General features: G+C 41.9%; 1 protein-coding gene across 1 annotated transcript; it reads right to left on the bottom strand.

Moving 5' to 3' along the window:
- Nucleotides 1–3,238: 3,238 nt before the first annotated feature.
- LOC308092275 (D(4) dopamine receptor-like) lies at nt 3,239–25,222 on the bottom strand (the record flags this gene model as incomplete). Its single annotated transcript, XM_080438123.1, has 4 exons — nt 25,166–25,222; nt 19,445–19,557; nt 16,328–16,911; nt 3,239–3,456 (listed from the first exon to the last, which is right to left on the bottom strand). The coding sequence occupies exons 1-4, from the start codon at nt 25,205–25,207 to the stop codon at nt 3,239–3,241; spliced, it is 957 nt and encodes a 318-aa protein (XP_080294249.1). The 5' UTR covers nt 25,208–25,222.
- Nucleotides 25,223–27,077: the final 1,855 nt, after the last annotated feature.

Here is a 27,077-nt window from a genome sequence, read left to right as displayed (position 1 = left end):
CTACCATTTGACCGTCGGATAGCAGCGGGCTTGTTGTTGAAAAAGACATCAAGCCATAGGCTATTTTTAGCACCATAGTAGCCGTCTGTCGGTTGTCGGCTCTCAGGTGAATTCAGGACATTTTTTTCACACTACCTTTCAACCGACTGATCTCCCGACTTCATTCGACTGCCAGTCAGGAACTTCATTCGACTGCTAGTCTGCTAGTCTGTTTGGTGGAGAGCTACCTTAAAAGTTGTTGTTGCACTTGAAATAACTTTAAGAGGGTCCACAGTACAGTCAGTACAGTCTCTCTCAAAGGAGAACAGAGGGTAAATACTTAATGCATTGTTAGATGGAAAATACGTTTGTTTTTGGCAAGTGACACCATTGTGCGATGAAGTATGTTTTTGTTCTCGTTTCTCCTGGAGGCCAAAGTGGTCATTGGTACACTTATATAGGCCTACAGCATAACCCAGGCGGAGCCGGTGACCGAACCGCGATTGAACCGGTAACCTTCCATTTCCCAACCGATAGCTCTAGCCACCCTGAAGTGCTGAACTGTTAATATAGCTTTTAAATATGGCTACCCTGGCATCACTGGGATTGTCTAGTAGTCTATTTGTCTAGATAAACTGCCGCTGGCATGGCTGGTAAATCTGGACTTGTTGTCTGTCATAATATGTGTATGGATAATTATAATAGTACCATGCCTTGGCATGGTACTATTATAATTAGGCTCTCCTAGTACCTGCCACAGCTCAACCAGATGGTGTATGAAACGGTTACACTTTCCTCAGCTCCTTAAACCATTATTTTCTCGTCTAATTGCTGTTGCCTCTCAAGAGTGCCGCGTCTGAGAGAAATGAGAGAAATCCAGACAACAGCTGGTGTAGGACTTTGAATTCAATTCAATTTCATTATAGTGCCAAATCACAACAAGTTGTCTCAAGACACTTTACATATAGAACAAAGACGTTCCTAATGGCTCCATCGCGGTTCCAGACTGGCTCTTCCACGGCGCACCGGGCACCTCCGCAGCTTCCGTGGCTGTTCCCCGAGTACTCCGGTCCGACTGGCTCCTCTCAGGTGTACTCGGTTCATCCTATAAGGCAGGGTTTCTCAAAGTGGGTGCCCCTTGGCACCTTAGGGTGCCGTGACACCAGCTCAGTGTTGCTGCGGAATAATGAATAAAATATTTGGAATTTACCAATATTATTTAAGTTTAAACATGAACTACAACATTTTTTTCTAGTTCTATACGAAATGGATATTCTCTCAAGTCTCTTAGCCATCCAGGATGGTTCTTGCGCGAGCAGAGTTTGAAATCGGTCGGTCCCAAATATGCACATGACATTTATGTGCAGTCGGATCTGTGGCTCTGGACAACCGGCTCTCTCCATATATGCCTATATATGGGCATATCAGGTTTGTTTATGGTTATGTCAGATTGACGTGGCCGTGGTCCTGCCTATATATGGGCGTATGGGGTTTGTTTGTCTGAGTCAGAATGACTGGTCCGGACGGCCGGTCCTCCATCAAGCCAATTTTGATATAGGATAGGTGGAGAACCAGTGTGCTAGAATCTAGCACATCATCTAGCAGCTAGATGATGACTATACTGTACAGCCACAGCATCTGGTTTACAGGAGTCTTGTTGGTCCTTCCAGTCTAATGCATGCTCAGTGATGAAGCCATGCACCACCTACTGTAAAGGTCCTTACACACCGGGGCGAATTCTTCATGCGAATAAATATGTTTTTTTTAAAAACCTTATAAAGTCAATGCAAGCGTCCACATCAGTTTCGCGAAGCGAAAAAGCGTCTTTTAATTATTCGGAACGAGTCCGAATTTTGCGTATATTCGCCGGTGTGTAAGGACCATTAAGCTACCGCTGCATCACAGGCATATGGATTTACTGTAACTCTGACTTATTGAACAAAAACCAATAACATGCCTGGTAGGGCAACCCTCATTTAATGAAAAAATAGTTTATTCTGAAATATATTAACCTCGGCGCCACAATGTATAAAATAAATCACTTCAAACATCTGGTATGCATCACCTGTATTTACTGTTATGATCAGTGAAAGCAGATCTAAATGCAGACACAGAGAGTGGAAAGCAGTAAAATAAAAGGGGTTTATCGCAGGCATAAGAGGGAGTGAGGGCAACAAGCAGGGTTGAGGCTAGAGGGGTGATGGCTGAGCTAGGCTGAGCTGGATGGTGGCTGGCAGAGCTGAGCTGAGTGTGGCTAGATGGATAAGCTCAGGGAGTTGGCAGGTGAGGCGAGCAGGCAAGCAGGAAGATCAGACAGTAGTGATTCTGGAGGCACAAGGAAACATGCTAAGTACTAGGAAGCAACAACATGAAGAATTACCCAGAAATACACAGTTAAAAAGAGTGGCTGAGAGCGAAAGACTACCACTGTAGTTGAGTTGACACAACGATCTGGCAATGAGTAGGTGGAGGACTGGAGTAGATATACTGTTGACTTGGTTTGTTGCTGGAAGGCAGATGTATGGGCTTGGGCAGGTGAGGTGAAAGAGCCTCAATCAGGAGGGAACTGAAGGAGTGCCAGGAAGGAAGCCAGGCCCATGCACATACCACATACACATGCTCAGGTGAAGTGCCTTTAGATGTCGATTTGGAGTCTGGTCAGCCTTTGTGAAATTTCAAAATATATTATAACCGATTCACACCACAGCTCAGGCCCCCTTCTATCTGCCTTGTTTGCAAGTGATTTAAAAAGTCATGCATTTGCATTTGTTCTCTATATTGAACCAATGAAAAGAATGAACAAGAGCTTGTGACTAAATAACTACATTGGATCCATTGGAACACATTTAAATTTTCTGAAAAGTAACAGTTTTGACTGACTGACCAGCGTCTACGTCGACATCCAAAGGCAATCACACACTACAGCCATACAAACAGAGGCAGACAGATGAAAACAGGGGAAGGGGGAAACACAACTCCTCACAGCAAAGCTTTTCCACATACAACACGGAAATGGCATTTGCCTCAGCTGCTGAAAACAAACATTGCTGTCACAATAACATTATTCACAAGTCAAAAGGAAGACAATAAATAAAGACCCAAAAGAACAACAAATCTTTACAGTGGTCAGACATACAGTCTACTGATTGTTCACTGTTGATATTTGCAGTGTCTTTAATATCGTTGTGCTTTGTCTCTTATTTTTATTTCCCATGTCCATTCGGAGATGCCTGGCCTTTTTTGGACAGTGGACAGATGCTCACTGGTCTAATCTAGACCAGCAACTGTGGAGGAATTTTTTGAAGAAGTTCCTGAACTCTGTGTTGAACACAGTGTAGATGATTGGGTTGACGGCGCTGTTGACATAGCCCAGCCACGTCACCACGCTCATCAGACTGTTAGGGATGTGGCAGGACTGACAGCGAGCCCTCAAGGTGTGAACCACAAAAAAGGGTGTCCAGCAAAACAGGAACACACCTAAGAAGAAAATAGACAGAAAACAGGACTTAAAATGGCAAATAACATGGATAAACATGGATAAACATTTACGCTTTGTAAAAACATGACACGGTGGTCACTTTAAATTCCATGGATGTATCAGAGAGATTGTAAGAATGTCAAATTATGTGTCTGGCAGATCAACATCACCCGTATCTAAAAGGATTTTAAGTACTGTTGATGGGTAATGTGCAGTCCAAGGTTCAAGGTTTATTGTTACATCTTGTGTACAAGTACACGCGACAATTTATTTTGTTCTTGTGCCTTAGACATTGTAGCTGCAGTATAATAGTAATAATAATAGTAAACATAATACAACAACAGGAAAATAAGAAAAAAGGGGTACTCAAGGATCAGAGAGTTGCAGCATTATCAAAAACCTTTACTGTTAGTTCTAGCTCTTAATATGCTGTGTGCAAGGTTTCTGTGTGTGCAAGGCATAGTCCCAGGCACAGTCTTTGGAGTGCGAGCTTAAAGAAGTACACGGTATGAAAAATTATTCACTAGACCAGTTGGATTCAGAGAATGATGTAGTTGTCTCCGCCAGAGGTGGAGAGTATGTTTTCGTTCTTGTCCTTCCGTGTGTGTCCCCGTCTCAGCCAAGCTAACATTGGTCAAGCTTCGCGTGACACGTGACAATATGTTGTCACCAATGCTTTTGATTGGCTAGCGAGACGCATGACGAAATAAAAACCTATAAATAGGTGTGTCACTTCAAAAAATCATTTATATTTTTTGAAGTGAGCTTCCATCAGCCAAGCTAACATTGGTCAAGTGACACGTGACAATATGTAATATAAATAGGTAAGACAGGATTAATCAGGAACAGTACTGGCGGAGACCTGTGCTCCGAGGAACACATTTTCTAGTTAAATATGAATCCATGCTTCACTCTATGATGCCGTAATTACTTTTTAAGCCTAATTACATGTCCATGTTGATTAAGCAAAATCCTATTTAGGACCTGATTTAGATAGCATGAACCCGTTTATTATGCATTACTTGATGCGGAAGCCATGTCCCCATTCTATGTCATAGGGAGCCCTCTTTAGATGTCAATCTTAGCCAAGCAGGATGAAATATGAAAAATCTGATTATCCTTGACCTTATTATCGTCGAAAGCTAGACAAGAACTATGGCATGATACTGAATGCACAATCCTACTGAGATGCCTCTACGCCTGTACTTCACAGACCAGGATACTGACCATGACGCGCACGGATGTTTCCTACCTCGTCTCAGTAACTTGGTGACGCACACGGAAATGCCTCTCACATGAACAGACCGCCTTAAATAACTCCCAAACCCCTGCGTCACCAGATGTGATTTCCGTGGCGTGTACCGTTAAGCATTAGACTTCCAATCCTAACGCCTCGGGATCTAATCCCTTTCCCGACGCTGCTTATTTAAAATGTGTCGCAAAATATTTTATTGGGATTAAGGTTAGGTTTAGGCATAGTTTTTGTCGCCCCCAGCAAGGTGGACCACTCAGCCCACTTGGTGAGAACAGACTACAGTAGTAGTCTGTTCAGTAGTAGCAAAAAAAACAGTTATGTCGGAGGCGTGAGCAACAAGAGGCACCGCCGAGCGAGTCGCTGTGCCAAACGTTGTGAAGGCCGCTAGAGCCTACTCAGCGCCGTTCGAGTTATGTACCGATAGGGACAGAATCGTAAATCCCCCCCCCCCCCCCCCCCAGCCGTCTGCGCCTTGACTTCTGTGCGCTAACTGCGCTCGCCCGGTGTGGGAGGGGCTTCTACTGAGACGTGGTAGGAAACACACAGTCGCGACCATGACACTGACACCAGGATACTGACACCAGGATATTGAACCACTGACATCAGGATAATGATATGTGAAACTAGGATACTGACACCAGGATACTGATACTAGGATACTGTACCTACTGATACCAGGATATTAACACCAGGACACTGACACATACATGTACTGTAGCATCACAAACAATCAAATATTAGGTTTGTCTGACCATTAATGGATTATGCAGTAATGTTGTAAAGTAACTAGTAACTATCTTTAATGTATAAGGAAATTTCCACGAGGCTTCATTCCCTAGTTGAGGCAAGGTCATATGAAGTCTGTCTCAAGACTTGCCCTACTCTGCCTCTCATTTGTGGTTGAATTTGTTTTGAGGGTGGGTAAGCCAATCAGAGGTGAGGTAGAAATGACATCTCACATTGTGTTTTTTTTAATGTATTTACTCCACAGTATAAACCCATGTAAATGTTAAAATTTGAAAATAATAATAACATACATGCTGTATTTTATGCATTTAAAATACAGAAATGACAAGATCTGAAAGTATCTTGATTAAAAAAACATTTTAAAAAATCCTGTCCCAGTCAAAAATGACAAAATACAAAAAATAAATATGTATTTCAAATACATTTATTAAAATTCTGCCCATCTTTGTGTATGTGTGTAGCTCTGTTTCTAGTAGGCATACATCAAACAGGCATATAGTGTCAATCAAAATATAATTGCCTCGTTGAGGGGCAGATGTGTTAGATCGTATCCTCACCACCTGGCATCGATCCAACAGAAAATGAAGGATCCAGCTGCACAGACGACTGGGTTTGAGAGGTACCTGAGCTTGGTATCAAGTCTGGAGGGGACTATGGTGTTGAATGCTAAGCTGTAGTCTATGAAAAGCATGCGCAAAAAGCAGTGTTGCCAGATTTTGCGAGAGAAATAAGCAACCAGGTCTATGAAAACAAGCCCAAAAGAAGCGACTATGGGCCACATGAGCACTTTAACCCTGTACATTGGCTATTTGAAAATATCCGAGCTTGCAGATCTGCTATTTTCAATCTTGGAAAAAAAAGTGAAAATTGTGGAATAATTTCAAATCCACACAAATCTTGTATGGGGGTCTCTGGCACAAAATATTTTCAGAAGGAGGGGACTGCAGACAAATACAGATAATAATTTGGGGGAGGGGTCCTTGACATGAAAATCCAAACCTCTGGTTTAAACAACATTAGAAAAAAAGCCCAAATAAACAACTACACTTTAGAAAAAAGGCCAAAAAAACGCAACCGGCTTAGGATGCTGTCAATTGATGCACTGAATGGGACATACCCACGTTTAATCAGACTATTGATTGGTGAGATACTGACCTACCCAGGGGCAAACGCTCACCCCAAAACATAATTTACGATTCTGTGCCTATCGATACATAACTCGCACGGCGCTGAGTCAGCTCAAGCGAACTTCGCAACGTTCGGCACGGCAACTCGCTCGCTTTAGCTCGCTCGGTGGTGCCTCTCGTGGCTCAAGTTCGCTTGAGACGGCGCACCTCCGACGCGGTCCAAAACTATACTTTATACAAAACACCTACTGAGCCCCGACGGTAGGTCAGTATGTCTTGATTAGACCAATCAATAGTCTGATTAAACGTGATAATGTCCCATTCAGTGCATTGACAGCGTCCGAAATGGGTGCAACACCTCAAACAGCCCTGCTCACTTTGAGGAGGAAGCACAGAAGCTGCACCAGTGGTGTGAGGAGCACTACCTCCGGTTGAATGTGAAAAAGACAAAGGAGCTCCTCATAAGCCCCCGGAGGAAGGATGACCTCGACCCGATTCCACAGCTGACACTTGGTGGTGAGGTAGTGGAGCGGGTTAGCAGCTACAAATACCTCGGGACCACTATTGACAATGGGTTGACCTTCAATGACAACACACAGGCCATCTTTTCAAAATGTCAACAGCGGACCTACCTCCTACGAAGGCTGAGACGCATGGACGTGGCCCCTCCCATCCTTCGCAGCTTCTACATCTGCCATATAGAAAGCCTCCTTACCTTCACTTTCCTGGCTTGGTATGGGGGGCTCTCACAGACCAACAAGGCTAAGCTGCGGAGGGTGACCACCTTGGGGTCTAAGCTCTGTGGGGTACAGTGCTCTACCCTTCAGTATCTCTACGACCAGAGGACAGTGAAGAAGGCAGGAAAGATCGCGAGAGACTCAACTCATAATCTCAGCACCTGCTTTCAGGTCCTGCCCTCGGGTAGAAGATATGCTGCCTCTCTATTTAGGAAGGCAAAGGGCAGTGCCAGTTTTATCCCCTCAGCCATTAGGCTTCTAAATAAACACAAACCCCCTAATACCTGATCCACCTGGTCGAACTGGACTTGCTCGCTAATGTCCCCCCCCCCATGCACACACACACACGCACACACACAGGCACCTGGACGAGCTGGACTCTGTGCTAATCGCTCCATGGACTTGAATACATGCACACACACATGAAACATACAAACACATGCTGGGTGCTCCACGCGTGTGGAGAGGACACTGCTTTCTTTTAAAGTCTCTTTTACATTTTTAGATTTTTTGTATCTTTTATAGAATTGAAGTACTTTGCTAGGTGTTTTAATTGTGGTGTTTATTTATGTATTGTCTTGTTGAATGTATGCATTGACCTGAGCAAAACAATTTTCCCTTGTGGATAATAAAGACATCTAATCTAATCTAATCATTTACAGCAACTTTACAGAAAAACAAGCCCAAAGTCGCTTATAATAAGCAGACATGGCAACACTGAGTTTCTCTTCTCCAGGTGGGTGAGGACAGTCTGGAGTGTTGTGGCTATGGCGTCGTTTGTGGGTCTGTTTTGCTGGTAAGTGAATTTGGTGGGGGATTCTCATGCATAGTGATATGAATATGCAGTCAACACTCCGATGCCAAATAGGATGGAAAGTTCGAATCCCAAAGGCCCTAGCATGGCAAAGAACCGGCCCTGGTTTATAGACGCTCATTGTTTAATAGATATTGGCTTTCGTAGCAGTCTTTTATATCCTATACAAATAATCTTTATCAGCCTGAGGGTTCCAGTATGATATGTTGTCATGCGGCCAAAAACATCCATGCCTTTCCGCTTTATATGTTAGCGGAAATTGATCAGTGACCTATTGGAGGTACTCATCAGTTAAGCTGCTGACAGATGTATGGCAATCAGGAGGAGCAAACCACCTGGCCTATGCACCACCAACTATGGTGAAAGTTCCCCTGACAGCCTCCTCTGCAAGGCTCAATCATTCAAATACATGGATGTTTTTGTGTTCATATCCAGAAGGGACTCTAAGATGACTAGCATGCCCAAGGTGTGTGGCCATGGCCATCCCTGAAATGTGATTGGCCACCACAGGTTCAAGGCCATTTCAGCAGAAATATGATTGGCTAATAATGGACAGGGCATTTAGACTGCTTCTACAATGCAAAACATTTTCTAATGTTATATATGGTTATGAAAATAATTCTGGATTCTATTGAAGTAAAAAAAACATCCTGACAGTATCGCTCTTTTATTGTTATTTAGATTATGTAAAATGTTTATATAGGCATTCATTAGTTTTTATGACTATGGTATACTCATATGTCATAATACCGTACTGTACTGGAGCAATGCAGTGATGAAGTCGAAGTTCCCACTAGAAGCTGCGTTTGCTAATCCAGTTACAGTATCTGCGCCTCCGCTCTTGAAGCTGAAAGGCAATCCATTTACAGTGTCTCCAAGCTCATGGTTCTGCTAAAAAAAACTGCTCCTCCAATGTAAGGGTTGGGTTTCATCCAAAGTGGCCATGGCTCCATCTCAAAGGAACAGAATAATAATATGCCACTTTGTCATGTGTATAATATTCAGCACCCTTGGCTTTACTCCTTCAGGAAGGAAGTTCAAATCCAGGGTAGGGGTAAATAAACTGAATATATACTGTGTGTGTGTGTGTGTGTGTGTGTGTGTGTGTGTGTGTGTGTGTGTGTGTGTGTGTGTGTGTGTGTGTGTGTGTGTGTGTGTGTGTGTGTGTGTGTGTGTGTGTGTGTGTGTGTGTGTGTGTGTGTGTGTGTTATGATGTGTATATATACATACATATCGTCAATAAAGTATTAATAACTACATACATATGGTGTATTACATACGGTATATGGACATATGTACATACATATACGTGTGTGTGTGTGGAGCAAATCAATTCGAGATTAATGATTTCATCTCCAAGACAAATTTTCAATAAACCACACTTCTCTGTTGGAGGTGGTAGAGAGAGGCTTTTATAATTTAAAAGTAAACAGATTTGCGTATTCATTTCTCCAGGAATGCTACATTTTAACATGCAAATCTACATCTACAGATGCCCCTAAATAACTACAGAATCCCCTTACAATTTCTCTTGACAAAATATGCTTACATACTGTAACTGCCAAAAAACCCTCTTCAGAAGAAGTGTGTTTCCTCTAAGTCTAACTTGATTTTGTAAGACGAGGTTTGTTTACTACATTACACTTATTTTCATGAATAAATGTTTATTTTAACCAATCTGTCTAGTATAGAGTATGTTAATACACACACACACACACACACACACACACACACACACACACACACACACACACACACGCACACACTGTGAAACACTGGCTTTTCAGGGAACAGAACATAAGGATGGCAGTAGGCCCTGATGGTGTCTCACCTGGCACTCTGAGACACTGTGATGACTGGCAAACTCCTGTATTCACCGGGATATTCAACGATATTTAACCTACCTAAGCCATCATCGATCGTACCAGTTCCCAAGAAGGTCAACATCACTGGTCTTAATGACTAACGGTTGTTCGTGCTGACATCAATTGCATTCCAGGATGTGGCTTCACCTAGACTTTTCAAACACATTATGTCAGGGACTTGTTTTGGCCTTAAACACCATTTTCCTGGACTTGCTCTACACTACAGCAAGCTAACCCAGCTCACTGTACCATCCAACACCTGTCAATGGATCACCAAATTCCTGACAGGAAGGAATGCTGGGCCTCTTACCGATGTCGGGCCCCATCTCCATCAGCACAGGCACCCCTCTTGTACTCGCTCTTGATAATAATGACACATCCAACCAAATCTATTGTGGAGTCATTCAAATTTCTGGGGATCACCATCATTTACACTCTGAAGTACAACTAAAACATAATCTCCATCACCATGAAAGCCAAACAGAGATTGTTTTTCCTACGGCAGATAAACAAATCATGGCCAGGTGAACTTATATTCTGGACTTTTCTGGAAGGATCATTGGTTGTCAGCTACTGGCAATCAATGACCTGTATACCTCCACGGCAAAGAGGAGACCTAGTGGCAAGGCCTGACCTCACCCACCCCAGCAGACACCTCTTCACCAAACTACCATTTCCAAAGGTCCAGTGCCACCCTGTTTACATGCCACCTTTGCAGCTTCTTTCCTGAACCTACAGTATACCACTCCTTAATAATCACACCTAGGCCCGACCCCATCCCCTACCTCAGTGTTTATCAACCCTGGCAAACGTCCCAATTTTGGGCCGGGGCTACTGCTTTTTAAAAAAAATATATATATATTTTTTTTACAATAATAATAATCAGGCATGCAAACAGCCCCGAGGTGAAAAGGGTGACAACATGCTGTATTTTTTCGGGTCATGTCACACTATTGCCCTATTTGGATTCAAAACGGCTAGTGGAAGCTGAAAAGCTACAAGTTTGCATGTCTGAATAATGCAAAAACAGAAATATTTGTTTGCATTTGCTTTTTTTATCGTATCGTTTCGTGAAATTAGTGTATCGGCACACCCCTAGTGTGTGTGTATATATATATACCGTATACAGTATATATATAATTATATATATATATATACCGTATATCTAGGTGTGCCCTGGGATCTTTTGGCTATGCCAGGTGTGCCTTGGCACAAAAAAGGTTGATAAACACTGCCCTACCTACATCATGTCTTCTGGCTGTGGGATGGAGGATGGTGACGTTTGTTTTGGATTGATCCTTTGCGGGGATGACGATGGGTAATCTCCTTAGGTTGTTTACACTGGTTTGGACTGGCTTGCACTGGGTATTAGGTTCAACACTTCCTCCTTAACACTCAACTGCTCCGGTCATCGGACAAGTATACTCTTAAGAAGTCAAACCTTTATTTATCCTCGGATGGGTTTTGCTGGACACATCCTCTTTCAGACCCTGCACTTCCCTGAAGGGTGTTAACGCAGTTATGCACGTTCACACCTGGGAGCCGTCCAGTACAGGGGGCCATAAAGTGTATAGTACCGGTGGCAGTGGCTCAGGATGTAGAGTGGCTGCTTGGGTATCGGATGGTTTCCGTTTTGGTCCCCGGCACCCCCTGGGTTACTGTAGAAGTGTCCTTGAGCAAGATACCGAAGCCCTAACTACTCCCAATGAGCAGGTTGGTGCCTTGCGTGGTTTCCTCCACCATCCAGGGTTCCCACACATTTTTACCAATGAATTTCCAAAACTTTTCCAAACCAGAATATTTAACCAAATTTCCAGGCCTATATAGCAATCATTCAGCGCAATAATGAGTCTTACTCCTATTTGCAATGCCCAAAATAAAGAATAGAATGGTATAATTCCATTCCAAATTTCGTGCCAAATTTACTAACTAACTACGCATCACGCTGCAGCACGTTGTGAGCTTAGGCATGTTACATATTTCGTGCAATGTTAAACATGTTTTGGAAAATGGTATTTAATTTACAAAATCAATAGCCAAAAACAATGCATTGCCAAATATTTTTCCAGGACCCTTGATACATTCCAAACCTTTTCCAGGACTGGAAAAAGTTTTTTTTAATTTAAAAATATTTCCAGGAATTTCCTGACCGTGGGGACCCTGACCATCAGCGTGTGTGAATGTGTGTGGGAATGGAATGTAATTTACCATTTATTTAAACCCAGTCTTCTGCTGTTAACCAATGAGCCACTGGACCCAGGCAAAGGGGAGTTAAGTGCCTTGCTCAAGGCCACCTCAGTGCACCTCATGCTCCACATTTCCCTGTTGACCCATGGATCTGATCTGGTGAGTTTCCAGACACAACCTGGTTCTCTGAACTTTAATCCACTTTTGCCCCAGCATATCTTGGTTTACCATGAGCTGCCTTGGAGTAGGTCACAGATTCTACCTATGGAAATGTAATACTCACCTACAATGTGTTATTTTTCTGATCATTGCTTTTTAATCACTTGACTTAAATTATTCATCATGGTTGAAGTAAGCTAATATAAGCTACTGTACTGTAACTATTATCAGAGCAAGTACTGTACATTTGCTCGCTCTGAGCCAAACAAACCCTACAAACCCAACTTCCTCACACATGCCATAACAGTATATTGTTAGGATTAAGGCTCAGGGTATTTTCTTTTTTTCTCCACAGACATTTAGACACATTTTTGTGAAAGCTTGAATGCGTGCACACTAATCTCTCAAATCGCTAATCTAATTTCTAAGGTTCAGTACGCACCAAAGGAAACAGCCATATCGGTCATTTAAGACTGTATTTTCTTCTTTATTTTCTAAAATGTCAAAGGGACCATCATTATAGATATCTTATAAAAGGGTAGGTAGGCTGTAGTGACTGTCTTTGGGTTCATGCAACCAAGGAAAGGTGCAGTCCAGTGGCCACTCGTCACTGGACTGGCCAAATCTCCCCAAGGCTTTACAGCCATCAGGGAAAGTCTGACATAATTGGATTTAGGATTAAGGAGCTGGATGATAAGCCAATGTGGGCTAAAGGGAAGCATGTCTACATATTAGGACTAATAATGGTCCTAATTACAGGCCCATTTTTCTTTTTACAAGAAAGTAAAGTAAATTCTACGTTTCAAAGAACACAATTGGCCATATTCGTCGGTTGGGAAGGCGGCAGGGGCGGGCGATCTCTGTCGCTGCATTAGTGATTCCTACAGGTTGGTCAGGGTGCCTGTTCAGCAGGGAACAGGACTGGGAGGGATATTGTGTTCCTCCGCTAGCATTGCGTGTCGCCCTCCTGGTGAAACTCCTCACTGTCAAGCAAAAAAAGCGCCAGAGGTATATCAGAGGTAGTGGTTGTCTACACCCTCCCCAAGTAGAGGTTGACAGTGACGGGGTCTATACACTTGGGGAGAATTGGCATAATGACTAAATTGGGGAGAGAAAGGAAAAAGCTCAAAAATCCCAGTTTTCTCTTGTGAGTCCAGCCAAGCTGTGTCATTTATGCAACCGGGAAAAAAACACCTTTATCAAGAAACACCAGCCAAGCTGTGTCATTTATACAGCCGTGAAAAAAAAACACCTTTATCAAGAAACACGTTGCTAAGAAACTGAAGATTTCATACAAAGTTGTCCACTACTGTCTTGAGAGAAGAGGGCAAAGTAGATCTAACCAGGACAGGAAAACAAGCAGAAAGGCCAGATGCACTACTGCGCGAGACAAATACATTAGAGTCCTATTAAACCTATTGAAAAAACATAAGTCTAAAAATAATAAGTCTGTAGTTTGAGAGATTATATGCATTAAAGGCTGCTTCATAATAGTACACACCAAATGACATCTGCAGCAGTGAAAAGACAACTTTGGGATGCATTGCTGGCAAGTCTGGGGATTGTGCAGGCTAGTCGATCACACACAGTGTGACAGCTTCCTGTTTTTTTCACCAAATGGGTTTTGCATAACTTAATTTTGCATCAGTTTTTAGCTCAGGGTCAGATATGGCTTTGCAAATGTCCCTCTAAGGCCAGCATCCTGGAGTAGTCTCGTTACTGTTGCAAATGGCTACTGAAAATATAACTTTTTTTGTGTGAGTAATGAATTATACGGTAAATCGGTCACTTTCCTACACTTCAAGTCGATAAAATAGTCAATATTTCTCTTTTTTATGTGGTTACATCACTTTACATTTTCAGGCACATTTTGTCATTCGTATTGTAAAAATGGTGCAAATGTTTTTTCAAATTATATGAAACCAACATGCATACAAAATGTACATTTTAACAAACCTGCTTTTTTTTATTTTTTGAACCAGGTTTTTAAATTTCTCATCTTGCCAAGCCTATTTTGTCACCAACCCATATGGATTGTACGCGTTGGAGGCCAGCGTGGAGATATAATCATAGGGAGATGCCGCACTAGATGCCCAAACCACCTTAACTGGCTCCTTTCTAATTTTCTCCCAGGTGACAGAACGTCTCACCCTATCCCTAAGGGAGACGCCAGCCACCCGCTTGTATCCACAATCTTATTCTTTTCGCCATGACCCTCACTTCATGAACCAAAACCAATTTCACCCACTTCTTTACACCTTTAAATCTGTGATGTGATTAAAGTTGTGATTCTGATTCTGATTCATGATGTCTTCAACGTTTTTCAGGCCCAGGACCCCTTAGTTGAGAGACAGATGAAGCAGAGGGACCCCCCACCACATACTGCATACGATTGTGTTGCAGATTTTTCAGTGCTGTGTAGCGTTGTGTTGGATTCATGTTAATGGGTATTCTGAGACATTTAAACATTACATTGCCCATACAGTAGGTCATATTCATTCTATGTTACTGAAAGTTGGTTATTCTGTTGATAGCATATTTAGTATGTGTATATGTACACACGCACACGCACACACACACACACACACACACACACACACACACACACACACACACACACACACACACAGAGAGAGAGTAATGTGTATGTAACATCTAGGCTAACATGTTAACTACATCTGGGGAAAAGAAACAGGAAGCCAGAATACTGTGTTTGATGGACTGGCCTCAGCCTGTACAATGGCAGATTTGCCAGCAGATGATACTGGCATTTGGTGTGTACTGTTTAATGAAGCAGTAGAACCTTTAAGGCATCTGTTTCTCCAACTACAGACTCTGGTGTACTATATCATCCTCTTGAGCAGTTGTGCATCTGATCCTTCATCGTTAATTTAGGATTATTAGGACACTTAAGTAGTGACTTAGTCATTTCCAGCAATGTCTACTCTGTATATTAAAATCAATTTAATGCCACCTAAGTATCCATTTCTCAAAAAGGTGATGATGACGCTTGTCTTACTTTCACTATTAAAGCAATCATGTTGGAGGAAGTGGCAATTTAACCATCATGAGTAGTGTTGAAAGTCCTCCTTTAAAGGTGCTCTAAGTGATATTTTTTGGTGAAAGGTTACAGCTCAATATTCTAATCATTGCTATATGGTGTTTGTTAAGTAACAGGAGTCCCACTGACTCTCCAGCATTGTCATATTCCAAAACAAATGATAGAAAATGTATAAAACAATTAATTAAAAAAAACGCGTGCCCCCCCATCAGTCACCAGAACCAAGGATGGGTGTTTTCAATGAATTCATCATGGTTAAAATAGAGTTTGTCGTTACAATGGGTTTTTATAGGAAGGGGGCGTGTCAGATAAAATGAATATCAAATATATAAATACTGAATCAAGCAACTCAATTGAAAACCGGCGAAAGTGGCCGTTTTCAAGATGTTTGGCCATTATCTCTGGAACGGAAGGTCCAATCTGCTCAGTTTAAAGCTTGTTGGATGTGTGACTTTGAGGACATTAACCTTTTCGGGTTATTTGTTTTTTTTAGGGGAGGCGAGATCTTAGTTGGGCAGGCGACCGCCTGCCCTGCCCCAAACATGTTTGAAAGTGAAATTTCCCTTTAAAGTGAAAAGCCTACTGTTCTAGAAACCAATCGTGTCACCACCCCAATATCAATGGCCGTCCTAAAAGACTTTGTATTGCACATTTTTGTCACCCAGTTTTAACAATGAAAGCTGTGCTCAGTCTAGTTGAGCGAAGCATTTACAGACTGACTTATCCACCAAAAAAACATATCACACCTTCATAGGGGTTCAAATCTGTTGCTTAGCCAATCGAACGGAACTATGGGGAAATGAACCGGAACAGGAAATGCGTATGCTCCCTTCTGGAGACCCAGGACTAGTTATGCACAGAGCCTAAAAGAGCATCAGTATATGCTGAAAATGTAAATGTAACAAGCAACCAACTCACCCACTACAATAGGAAGCACCTTCATTGCTTTCCTCTCTCGGCCGTTGATCTTGGGCCTCTTCTTCATGTGAGTGTTAGGGGTGAACTTGATGTCATTATAGGACAATGCTCGCACAGGACCATCCTTGTAGGGGAAGGGGCGGTCCTGAGATGAATGGGGGCCCAGCTCCTCTATGGTATTGTCAGTGCGCTCCCGCTCGATGACTGGCGGCAACGGGGGAGGTAAAGATGCCAGTGGGGGCAGTGAGGCGCCGGCCTCCTGGAGCTTGCGACAGGCCTGGATACTGTTCCTCAGCTTGGCCTTGCGCGCCTCCTCCCAGTTCCGGAGACCCCGGAACATCCCGCAGTAGAGGAGAACCATGATAGGGCAGGGGATGAAGAAGGAACAGACGGAGGAGTAGAGGACATAGTCATCGTTCTCCAGCTTGCACTCACCGGGGTCACGGTTTGGCACGTTGTTGATGCCGAACATGATGGGGCAGGCCACCGCTAAGGCCAGGATCCAGGTCGCTGAGAGCAGAATGATCTGCCGCTGGTCCACATGTTTCCGGTTGTAGTTGAGAGGGATGGACACTGCGATGAACCTGCAGCGGTACACAGAGTAGACATGTCTCAGAGGAGTTGCACAGACTACACAGAAAAAGTGAGTGTTAATTAATTTAACCATCTACTTTGATAATTCTTTGATAATATTTTTCCCAGATTTTGCCTATAATGGCGTGCCCAAAATAGGGACCCCAGGTTGAAAGTGGTTAGCTATCAGAGTGTGAAAACGAAACATAGCATCCATTTCCAACGTCCATTTCGAACCTACAGTAAAAGGGTCCATTTTGCACGGTAGTTCATTTTTTACTCTCTCATAGTTAAATTAATGCTCAGGATTTTGTTGTGTATTCTGATGTCAAATCAGTTATCAGTGTTTAGAATAAAGCACACTATGTGTTAATATAAATATTATGTACAGTCCTGGCACCATGAATGAATCTGATGGGCAGGCAACATGTTTCACACACATAAAACTACCACCTGATATACATCGGAAAACCCACCTCTCCAAACACTGTATCAATGTATTGCATTTGATCATAAAATGTATGTACATAAAATATGAATTTTCTGTTCACATTTTCCACTTTATTAGATAACTCTTTTTGGGTAGGGCACAGCATTCATTTGGGCAGGCCAGGCCTCGGGGCATAAGCCCCCACCCGAGCGAGAGAGCCGGCAACGCGCCATTAACACCTAGAATATAGCCCAGAGCCCCAGACAGAGTGTGAAAGGGGATTCAGCGGCCAGATGAATTTAATCATCAACCCCCAATCCTTGAGGTTCATCAAGTTACATATGTAGGCCACCTATACTGACTGGGACCCTACAGATTATGTGATAACTTGGCTGAGAAATCCCATCTGCCATTATTTTTTGCTCTTCTTTTTGCTTTATTGTTATATTATTATTGCTTTTTCTGTAAAAGCACTTGTGCTTTATTTATTTGCTCTGTAAAGCACTTTGAGCTACATTCATGTCATGAAAGGTGCTATATAAATAAAGTTGTATTATTATTATCGCTTAGCTGAAGACCCATGAGAACAAGAGCTGCAACGACACTCTAACTAGGTTATCCCTGTCATTCAAGTAAAGACAAGTTGTCTGATTATTTTATGTAAAGCCTACTTATGTGTGGGTGAGTCTATGTTTTTTTTTATATAAAACTAGAAGGAAAATAATTAATTAATTGAAACAAAAATGAGGGGGGGGGGGGCACGAATAATTGCATTGGCAGATTCGTCTGGTCCCAGGCTAGCAAAGCGCTCAATCCACTGAGCAACGTAAGGTTTTTATAAAGATATAGTCCTTTTACTTACTGACTTACATTGTATAACGTTAAGCATTCATAAGTATTAGCGTCAGTCGCCTCTAAAACATCCATTTGTCCCTGACTGCCATTTTCTGTACAAATTTCAGAGTGAGCTCTAGAATGTCAGGTCACCCCTCAACATCAAGCAAAAGGGGAACATAATTACATTGTATGAAACTAATGACCACAGAGCAAATACTGGTAGTTAATCACAGTGGATACGCCATCTTCGAGGACTCGAAATTCATGTTTCCTCTGTAGAAATCGGTGCTTTTAGAGGAAAAATATTAAAGGTTATCTTCCTGCTCATGATAATTTTTCCCAATCAAAGCCAACTGTGGAGTCATGACGTGGGCACACAAAGCAAGGGCAAAGTGGTCGTTTTTACTGCGATGTGAACGGCACCCGTATGTTGACCCACGTTTGGGAGGGGAACAGCTGGATACATTTGTATTCATGTCTGTGAAGCTGAACCTTACAGGCTGACGGGTTAAATTGCGATATATTGGGTTTTCTTTTTCCAGTGACCCTGACCTGACCTGAATTTAAAGTAGTTTGTGTCATTGTTGAAAAATAACCACCCAAGTGGAAAACAGCAGCACTCCAAAAATAAAAGAAGACTTGAGGGCTCAGATACAAAATCTTTTAATTCTGGCTAACGCGTTTTGGCCATTAGCCTTCCTCAGAGCAGATAAGAACTGACATTGTATCAGTAGTTCTTCTGTCCTTAGCCTTCGGTGGGTTGGAGAGACCTTTCACCATTAATATAAGCTTTTGGGGTTTCCATAGCTTAAGAGATTATAATGTGACATTCTGAACCAGTCGTATCTTATATACATTCTGTATCGAGGTTCCTTACCAAAGTGTTCTGTGCACAGCTGACAACTCACAAACTAAGTGACACTATATTACCTAACCATCCAGAACATTTCAATATATTCTCTCTTAAGGGCCAAAGAGTCTTACTGCATTTTGATGAAGAAAAAGCTATTTCCACTTCAGGTTTGTTCAGTCAATGGAACATTTTATGAAAGTTTTTGTCTACCATTTGGACTCAAGTCTGATTTAAATCTAATTTATGCTTTGGTGAGTATCGAGAGAAGACTAACATATTTTCAACTGAATTGTGTCGTGTTTTTTAAAATACACTATTGTTGTCGAGTGACACGTAGCGCAACACTTCGTCGCAGCATAAATCAGGTGTCAGTGATTCACAGTCCATCAGCAGAGCTATAGGTAACAGTCAAACATCAACCAACCTGTCAACACTGATGGCACAGAGGTTGAAGATGGAGGCTGTGCACAACATCACATCCATGGTCATCAGGCCATCACAGACAGCCATGTTCAGTGACCAAGTACCATCCTGGAACTGGGGAATGAATAGCACAGATCATGGTGAGTACCTTTCAAAGCAGTAAAAAAGACATAGAGTCTGCACACTGGAATGTGACTTGCTCCTACCAGTCAGTTTATTTAGCTAATAAACTGACTGGGGGGGAGTCATATTCCAGTGTGAGGACTGTATTTATTTTGTCCTGACCTGCACACCTGGGCTTTGTAGTGGATGTGCAAGCTCTTTGAAGACACCGGGTCTACAAAGACTACAGACCCTTGAGAAACCTAATCTCTCTCTTTCTATGTTAGATACACACACACACACACACACACACACACACACACACACACACACACACACACACACACACACACACACACACACACACACACACACACACTCCTTCATTCCTCTGCCTACAGTATGTTTCATCTTCTCCATCTTGTCTCCTGTGGTTCTATGGTGGCATAGTCGGCCGCACCAGCTGTGGTAATACAACTAGCACATCTGCAGCGGTTGGAGGTGGACTCCCTACTCTCGCATAGAGAAAATTATACCCTGGTGTCAGGTATGACACTTATTTGTTGACTAGTAGTACTGCCAGAAGCACATAAGAAGAATATCTCAAGCGGGGATTCCATTTTGACTGAGCTTTAGATGTATGTATGGTCTCACACACGGGAGACCGTGATTTGAATCCCAGGTAAGACAAAACCCTTTAAAAAATAAGCCTTGTAATAACGTGTTTACTAATTTGAAATTTACTGTAGGCCTACGCAATACAAAATTAACTGGTTGCACCACAAAACTAGCTCTTATGTAGAACATGGTTGTTTCATAAATGTTTGCACAAAGTAGTATGGGCATTGCTTAAGTTAAGCTTTGGCTAGCAAGGGTAAACAATGAAGCACTGTGGTCCTGAAGTAGTTATTCTTGAAGGTATCATAATAACACACGAGGCTACAGAATAGTGACTTCCTTGTTTACACTGTTAATTTTTCTTTTTTATTAGTTGCAGTTGGCAGATGCTTTCCAGCAACCAATTATATCTATTTTCTAACTTGGCACACCACACATTGGAAAATCGCTTGTTCAAACCTAACCAGTAGTCACCACTCACTAGAACGAATTGTGGATTTTACACACAAACTTTGTAACAGATTTCTGATTGTCTGTCCCAACTGATTGTGAATTCCTTTTTACTTTTATACTATTCTCGCACTTGCACCCCCCCCCCCCCCCCCCTCTCTCAATCTCTCTCTCTCTCTTTCTCTCTCTCTCTCTCTGTCTGTCTAGTAGTGTGCTCTCTCTGGCTGATTGGAAATAGTGTTGCCAGATTCTGCGAGAGAAACAAGCCTATGAAAGCCCATAAACAAGTTTATGAAAACAAGCCTAAAATAAGCGACTATAGGCCACATGAGCACTTTAAACCTTTATACATCGCTCTGGTATTTGAAAATAGACAATATACAAAATATACAACGCGATGACGCGACGTGAGCTTGTAGATCTGCTTTTTTTTATCTTGGAGAAAAAGTGACATTTAAGTGAAACATTTAAACAACACAAATCTGGTACGGGGGTCCCTGGCAATGAAATGAAAATGTTTTCAGATGGGGATACGCAGACAATTTGGGGGTCCTTGATATGAAAATGTTTGAGAACAACATTTGGGAAACAAGCTCAAATAAGCAACTACACTTTAGAAACAAGCCAAAAACAAAACGCAACCCGCAACTACCAATATTTACAAGCGACTTTACAGAAAAACAAGCCCAAGCCAAGGCAACACTGCTAGTGCGCTCTCTCTGGCTAATTGGAAATTGCAGGGCTGCAGCACAATGACACAATTTCATAACACAGGAGTTTGATGGTGCTCTAGTCGTCGGGGCACCGTTTTAATTGGCTTTTTCCAAATATTTTCTGTCTGACCACTCTCACCCATATTTGCATGTCAAGCTGGTTTATGAATACATTTTCCTGAAATGGTCCGGGCCAGCTTCTAATTTGGACCTCAGGCTTGTAACGTTGCCAGTTGCATTACATGTGATATTATTTGTCTGCTCATTGATGGGATTGCGGAGTGATTAAAACACTCTTTGAGAACCCCACACGTGCCCTAGCATCCCTATTCTGGGCATGTCATAATAGGGGACATTTGTTTGAATTTAACGTACAATGAAATATTTAGGGTTCAAGTAGGCTAGTTAAAAGCCAAGTATTTCAGAAGGTGTAATCTATGTGTACAGTAGTTTGTGCATAACAATAGAAATTGAACACTGAACACAAAATCCCGCTATAGTTTTCCTCTGGTGCCTCTCCTTCATTGCATCCCTCTGAGCTTTCATACTATCTGTATCAATGAAGAAAAATATGAACATGAATGGACTGCACACACCCACTCCATACATTGTAAAAATGTGGAATGTAATTTAAACCCAAAAGTATAAAAATGGACCCGCAAGGGTAAGAGTTAAGTGAACGCTCAGGATTTTGCTGCGTTTAACTTAAAATAAAATGTATTTTTGTATATTAAAGAGATATTTTTAACTTATTCAGCACCAGGCAGTATGAATATCTCATGAATACGGTCTTCTGTTGTAGAACAAAGTGACAGGCAACCTCCCTCACATTACTGCTCCCTTCTCTTTCTTCTTCACCCTGAACCAAAGGCTGTTAAGAAAAGATGGTGAAAACGGAATGAATGTGATTCTGAATATTATTAAGGACTCAAATCTTATATATTTTGATGACTGCGGACCCCCGGTGGTCTGTAATTGGCCCCCGCTTTTTTTCCTTCTACACCAAACCTCTTCGTCGGCAAGTGAAGGTAGAGTAGGGTTCATGTGGAAATTAAATCTATCTATGAGGAGCATGATGATGATGATTAGTTTTACAATAGCTGTTCAGTGAGGCCCCATTCCCCAGGAAATGTATACAGTTCAGCAGGACATTTTGTACTGTATCACTGTACCTTCCTTCAGTCTTCCTGCTTTCTCTTGCCTTCTATCCTAAGCCTCGATGCTTTGAACATTTATAAGTCATATTAAGATTTAAAGGTATAGGGTAAGTGATATTTTTTGGTTAAAATACAAAGTATTTTGTTAAAAGGTTAAAATACTATATTCTGATAGTAATCATTGCTATAGAGTGTTTTTTCAGTAACAGATGTCTCCCTGTCTCTCCAGCTCTTTAATAAACAGAAAATACATTTTTCGGTAGGTGTCAAAATCTCAGCCAATCAGGAGAAAGTACCCATTTTTAAGCTTAATTTGTATAGTGTTCCAGTTCCAATTTTGTCTGCTCATTTCTTAGTGTCATCACTTCCAATTTCACTTGTTTAATCTGTATCCTGATTGAGTTCTCTATCCTGATTGGATAAAATTGGAAATGAAACTGAAACTGAAACGAAAATGCATTTTCTGTTTAATAAAGAGGTGGAGAGACAAGGAGACTCCTAATACTGAACAAACACTCTATAGCAATGAATACTATCAGAATATAGAGCTATTTAACACTTATTTTAACCAAAGCAAATCACTTACCCTACCTTTAAGAACCATCTAAATAACGTCAGTTGATAATTCATTCTTAAGGTAGGCTTCTGCAATACATTTATTAGCAACCATCTGATTTCACAGTGAGGTGCCTGCAGTATTTGTCCTGAAATTAGCCTTGAGAACAGTGAGGAGAGCATGGGAATGGAATGTGAGGTCCCTGGGTTAGCCATTGTTACATTTTCTGTGTGTGTGTGTGTGTGTGTGTGTGTGTGTGTGTGTGTGTGTGTGTGTGTGTGTGTGTGTGTGTGTGTGTGTGCGTGTGTGCGCGTGTGTGAGAGATAAGGACGAACAGAGAAGTTTGGATATGGTGAGCATGTCCCGCAGTAGGGTGGAGCTATGATTTAACCGCCATGCTCAGTAGGAGGTTTTGAAATTGATCAGCAAGGACAAGCTATCCTCTGACAGGTCAGATTGAGTTCAGTATCACAACTGAGAAGATGGTATATTGTGTTTTTTAACATTCAATGGGAGGTACACTGTGCGGCCAATCTGATCTCAAGACAGGACATTGCATGACACAATGATTTAGTACAACAATTCTGGGGTGTAATTATGAGCAGCAAGCAGAGCGAGGCAGGCAAATAATTGGACGGTCAACTGTTTGAATCTCCTGTTGGGCTGTGAACGTTTGAGTGGGGAAGCGAATAAGAAAGTCCCTTCTCCTAGTAATTACCATTCAAGTGCCCTTGAGCAAGACCCTGTACCTGTAGTACCGCAGATGCCTCCTGCTTCAGTAAATAAGACACAATCGTCTTCACAATCAACAAACCTATACTTGTTTAACTGTTGTTTAACTCTGTATCTAAGGCCAAAAAGCCTTTGAGCAAGACACTAAAGGTTAAACTTGACATACTCAGCGGTCACCAGAACAACTGCTTACACTGGCCAACTCCTCACTGGTTACACTGGACATACATTGGATGTATTGATGGGTGTAACTCCTCTCCTTACAACTAGCCTTCATCGTCAACGTTATAGATAGAAAAGTGTTATTACACAATTTAGTGAACTGGCTATTGATTGTGAAAGAATGTTAAATGAGGGTTAAAAGACATTATGCATGGTTGTGATCTCCCAAATGGCCTGAGGCATTGAACGCAGCTGGTAGTATAAACGCTATCAGTATTCTGCAATCGCTCCAATGGGATGCTGCTCACATTGAGCTCATGTACATTAATGGAACCTATAAATGTGTGTGTGTGTGTGTGTATGTGTGCCTAGCCTTTTGTCTCAAATGTATTGCACATGCAATAGAAGCATGATATAAAAAATAAGCGTGAGCTATATTAAGAGCCTCTTCTAACAAATGCAGAAGGGAATTCTGATGACCTGCATGCTGAATATTTAGCTCAGATGTTTACATCAGTGTTTCTCAACCAGTGGTCCGGGGACCACCAGTGGTCTTTGGGGGAGTACAAGGGGGTCCCCAGCTAAATTAGTTAACATAGCGGTTGAAAACCACTGGTTTACATGACCAATTACATTATGCTCATTGAGTTGTACCCTTATCATAATAACACATGAGGCATGAATAGTGACTTCCTAACCCTAACCCTTATAATGTGTGTAATCATCTGAAATTGCTAGATGATTGCAAACATTGCCAACAAAGTAATGCTACTTTACAGTGCACTATGATTCAGATTGGAAAGGGGGAGATGAGGAAAATATTGGCAAATAAATATCTGTGAAAAACACATGTCAATATGTCTCTCTGGGACATCTGTCTTACTGTCCAGTTCTTTTAATTACAGATTTCACTGTAAGTACACCGCAATGATAGTCAGTACATTCATAGCCTATATATATATATATATATATATATATATATATATATATATATGCTTATTCTTATCTCTCTAGTACTCTGTAGGATACATATCATATTGTATGTTACATCATATTATACTATCAATCTATCTATTATTGTTTAGAGAGAACGGCGGCACCTTATGAATTGAAAACTGTTGGCTAATAGGCTATCTATACTTCTAAGAAATCGAGTGCTGTAAAGTTTTGCAATCGAGATAACAGACAATAACCACAATGATTGACGTCACCATATATATATATATACTCACCTCAGTATAAACAAACAGGGGTAAGACCAACACAGACAGCATCAAATCAGACACGGCCAAACTGACAATGAAGTAATTGGTGGTGGTCTTCAGAGCTTTCTCTGTGTATACGCTAAGGCACACGAGCAAGTTTCCACAAATAATGACCACGATCAGCAATACTCCAAATATGAGGGCAGGGAAGTTGTGTCCAGTTTCCAGGAGTTCATCATCGGTGTTGTTGTTGTTGTTGGAGACAGTGAGGTTGGTTGGCATTTCTGCGGGCAGCCGCTGTCCGTCTGTTCAGTACTATTGTCATGTAGGCATATTATTAGTCTCACACTAACAATCAGGACTGATTTCCTTTGACATTCCGAAGTTTCATTCTTTGGAGAGGTCAGACAGAGCTCTCGGTGATAGACTGTATGCATTAGTCCAGAACACAACAACCTAAGCAGTCCATCCAGCAGCATCCACGTTCCCACGGATGTAACGCGCATCCGTGGTTCGTTCAATGGGTTTGTGAACCAAAAATGAGACCGTTTGGCAGAGACAGCAGTCGCTCCGTGACTTCTCCACGGTACATTTATTTCCAGAGAGACGAGAGAAGAAGGCTTATCGGGTCCACCCCTCCAGCTCCAAATGAGCTGCGTAAAGCCGCTTATACAGTAGCAACTAACAAGTGCCTATACCTGTCTCCTGTCTCCTGTCTCCACGGCGTCCTTGAGCGCAAGGCAGAGAGAGACTCGAGACTCTGACAGAGAGTGGATGCATGTGGCCGTTTGTCAGCCTGGGCGCAGGGCGCGTAAAACACTGGCGTTTGTCTTTGTCAGTGGTGGTCGTGGAAGAAGTACTCTCTTTTTGTACTTAGTAAAAGTAAAAGTACCAATGTCGCAAATGTAGAAATACTCTGTTACAAATGAAAGTCCGGTATTCAAAATGTACTTGAGTAAAAGTACAAAAGTATCTGCATTAAAATATACTTAAGTACTGAAAGTAAAGGGGCTAATTTAGCAGAATGTCCCATTTCCAAATGTATACAAATACTTTGAAAATAGCAGATCTACAAGCTCACAAGGCGTCACGTTGTGAGCTTGTAGATCGGCAAATTTCAAATAGCCAAGTAGGCTATATAAAGTGTTGAAGTGATTAATAAGTTGTAATAATAATCAAAATCTGCAAAGTATAACTAGTAACTAAAGTTTTCAAATAATTGTAGTGGAGTAAAAGTAGGCTACAATATTTGGTTCTGAGATGTAGTGGAGTAGAAGTAAAAGTATTGCAAATTGAAAGTAGCCTACAGTAAAGTAAAAGTAGGCCTACCTCAATTGTACTTAAGTAGGCTACAGTACTTGAGTAAATGTACACGTTACTTAACACCACTGGGGTTTGTGTTGGCTGGTGGTAATGGATTGTGTGCTCACACTGTTGGGTTCAGCCTGTTATTTCTGAATGAACTGGTAGCGACTGTAATAAAAGGCACCGAGGATGAGGAATTCTGTTTGCCCTGAATGCATGGATTGGACACTAACTCATTCACATCATCATCATCATCATCAGGTTGACATAGCCTATACTGTTCCCTCTCCAGCAATCTGGCACTGGAGGATGGCTGCGCATGCTGCATTATGCATATCTATATAACGCTTATTAAAGTCTGAATTATTCATTATTTTATTTTCTGGTGCACAAGCATGATATTACGCCATATCCACAATATTTGTCATGATGCCAGCTAGCGCGCACGACCCGATTTGTAGCATTTTGCGCTTGGTTTCAGATCACAGCGCTCGTCTGCTCTCCGAGCGCCGCTGATCATAATATAGAAGACAAACAGTCACTTTAACCTTGCTAGACAGCCATTAAAGTGGCAACTAACTCCCCTGTGATTGAGGAGACGGACTATCGTGCAGCTCCATCGATTGTAATTTGT

This window comes from Gymnoscopelus braueri, assembly GCF_963280865.1.
Source record: "Gymnoscopelus braueri genome assembly, chromosome: 9".
NCBI lineage: Eukaryota > Metazoa > Chordata > Actinopteri > Myctophiformes > Myctophidae > Gymnoscopelus > Gymnoscopelus braueri.
The sequence above is the reverse complement of the archived record's forward strand: the minus strand, read 5'-3'. Positions and strand labels throughout refer to the sequence as shown.